Below are 2,716 nucleotides of genomic sequence, written 5' to 3'. Positions count from 1 at the left end.
TTATGCACAGTAGAATTGTAAATGGGCTGATTGATCAATGTTATGCTCATACTGTGCCGGAACAACATAGGGGGAACTGCTTCTTTTTCATTCCTCATCCTTACTATCGTCATTTTCCTCTACTTCTTTTGTAAGTTTATCACTCTCTTGTGAACTGCTATTTCCGGGGTGCCTTGATAGTCAAAGCAGACTTTGTGCTTTTGAAGCTAGAGAGGTGAGTAGAGTAAGTCTGATTCCCCGTTTGGACTTCTCTGTTGATCTCCACCCCTTTGCGCTCATATGACCTTATGCAGTTGCGAGTGCCGTAAAACCTTACTGAAACTAATTTTCTCTGAGGGAGATCTTCCCTGCTCTTTGAGATAATCTCTTATACTCTCTGAGGCATGGTTCTGTACTGTCTGGGGGATGATTCTATACTCTCTGAGATACCCCATACTCCTCTTACATAATATCCCACACTCTATCAGGGTATCTTCTACACTCTCTGAGGTAATATCCTTTACTCCTGTGGGTGGTTGAAGGGTGCTTTGGTGTGGTTTGTCCTTCTTTTCTATCAAACATCTATCATCTTTATATTTCCTCCAACTTTTCTTTGTATGTTATTATTTTACAACTCCTGTAATCTTTGGCACTTATATGACCTTATTGTGTTGCTATTGCCATAAAACTCTTTCTAAAACGAGCTTGATTTCTCCTTTTTTTTCTTCTTTGTGTAATTCTCTCTTGTAGTAACACCTACTTTAATCTTCATCACTTATGTACCTGTAACCTAATTGTGTTGCAAGTGCTGTAAAACTGTTACTACAACTAAATGACTCTGTGTCCCCTCCCCCTGGAGTTGGTGTTTGGCGGGCGGGTGCTCTGGTGTGGTTTGCTTCTTCTATCCTATCAAACGTCTATTGTCCTTATCTCTCTTCCTTCTTTTTTATGTTTGTTACTCCCTTGTAACACCTTTAATCTTCTGGCGCTCATATGACCTTATGCAGTTGAGAGTGCCGTAAAACTTTTACTAAAACAAACATGATTTCTCCTTTTTTTTCTATGTATGATTCTCTCTTGTAGTAACACCTACTTTAATCTTCATCTTTTATACGACCTAACTGTATTGCAAGTACCATAAAACTGTTACTACAAATAAATCAGTGGGTGGTTGGCGTATGCTGTGGCGTGGTTTGCTCCTTCTGTCCTATAAAAAAATCTATCGTTTCTCTCTTCCTTCTTTTTTTGTGTTTGTCACTCTCTGGTAACACCTCTAGTCTCCGGCACTTATACTCATATGACCTTATTGTGTTGCAAGTGCCGTAAAACTCTTTCAAAAGCAACTAAACCAAACTGGTTCTCTCTCCCCCATTCCCCCCCAGGCTCCCAGTCCTTGCAGTGTGATGACAGCGGTCAGTGTCCGTGCAAGCCCGGGGTGGGTGGACAGAGGTGTGACCGCTGCCTGCCAGACTTCTACGACTTTGGCGAGTACGGGTGCAGGTAAGGGCGAGGCTTAACTCCCAGATTAGACGAAACAAGTTTCCTCTTTGGCTCGTTTGTTTTAGAGATGGAGGGTTAACTTTGAGGTTCCGCCTCTTAACTCTTTATCCGCGGCTAGCTGCTGCCAGTTGCTGGCTGTCGGAACTGCTGTGCCGGTGGGTCGCTGACAGCGGCTCAGGCACATTCCTCTACTACGACTCTTGACATCAAATTACTTCTCAGCAATAGCCGAAAACAGGTCTCTTTTATCGGGATTTCATTCATTAGATGAAGAACTATCGTAACAGGCTTGCTTGTTTTGATTTAATGATCAATTTTGTGACGTTTTTGTTATTTTTAGATTTAGTACCAAAAGAGGGCACCGGCATAGTGGGTTTACCCCCTCGGAGATAAAGAGTTAAATAACCTAATAGTGTTGATCGGGGCATTAAACCTTTACCGATTCATTTCACCATTGTATCACCTATAATCTTCGGCGCTTATATGACTGAATTGTGTTGCAAGTGCCGTAAAATGCTTACCAAAACATAACTAAAAAAGTTTTTGTTGTGTCTGTCCGTGTGTCCCCACAGGCCATGCACGTGTATGGCGGCCGGCAGTTTGAACAACGAGCCTCGCTGCGACTCACAGACCGGACTCTGTCAGTGCAAGGAGAATGTGGACGGGCGGCAGTGTGACAAGTGAGTCGTTTGTTTGTTTGTTTATTTGTCTGTTTGTTTGTTTGTTTGTTAGTTCAATGAGGGGTTGGTTGGAGGGTGCTCTGGTGTGGTTTGTTCCTTCTTTCCTATCAAACATCTGTAGTCCTTATCTCTCCTCCTTCTTTTTTGTGTTTGTTACTCTCTTGTAACACCTCTAATCTTCGGCAACTAATGACTTTATTGTGTTGCAAGCGCAGTAAAACACTAACTAAAACTAAAACTATCTCTCCTCCTCCTTTTTTGTGTTTGTTACTCTCATATAACACCTCTAATCTTCGGCACTTATATATGACCTTTTTATGTTGCAAGTGCCGTAAAACGCTACACACTAAAACCAAACATTTCTCCTCCCACTTGTAGATGTAAGCCAGGCTTTTTCGGACTGAGCCCGGAGGACCCGTTTGGCTGCATCTCGTGTTTCTGCTATGGCCACTCGTCCGAGTGTACCTCGGCCACAGGATTCTACCCGGCCAACATCACCACGGACTTCGACACAGGTAAGTGTACCATGGGGCTTGTGGTTCACTGGAGGGGAGGGG

The 2,716-nt window shown here is 43.2% G+C and overlaps 1 protein-coding gene across 1 annotated transcript in view; it reads left to right on the top strand.

Annotated features, from left to right (window-relative positions):
- LOC101855278 (laminin subunit gamma-1) overlaps window positions 1-2,716 on the top strand; it is a gene marked incomplete at both ends in the record, with an annotated part of 30,402 nt that overhangs the window by 10,449 nt on the left and 17,237 nt on the right. The window contains 4 exon segments of the mRNA XM_013086158.1: window positions 468-489; window positions 1,250-1,479; window positions 2,052-2,159; window positions 2,538-2,674. Coding sequence (XP_012941612.1) covers window positions 468-489; window positions 1,250-1,479; window positions 2,052-2,159; window positions 2,538-2,674 — 497 coding nt within the window.

The sequence above is a fragment of the Aplysia californica genome, unplaced genomic scaffold, assembly GCF_000002075.1.
Source record: "Aplysia californica isolate F4 #8 unplaced genomic scaffold, AplCal3.0 scaffold00441, whole genome shotgun sequence".
In the NCBI taxonomy this organism is placed as follows: domain Eukaryota; kingdom Metazoa; phylum Mollusca; class Gastropoda; order Aplysiida; family Aplysiidae; genus Aplysia; species Aplysia californica.
This window is presented reverse-complemented; position numbering and strand designations above follow the sequence as displayed.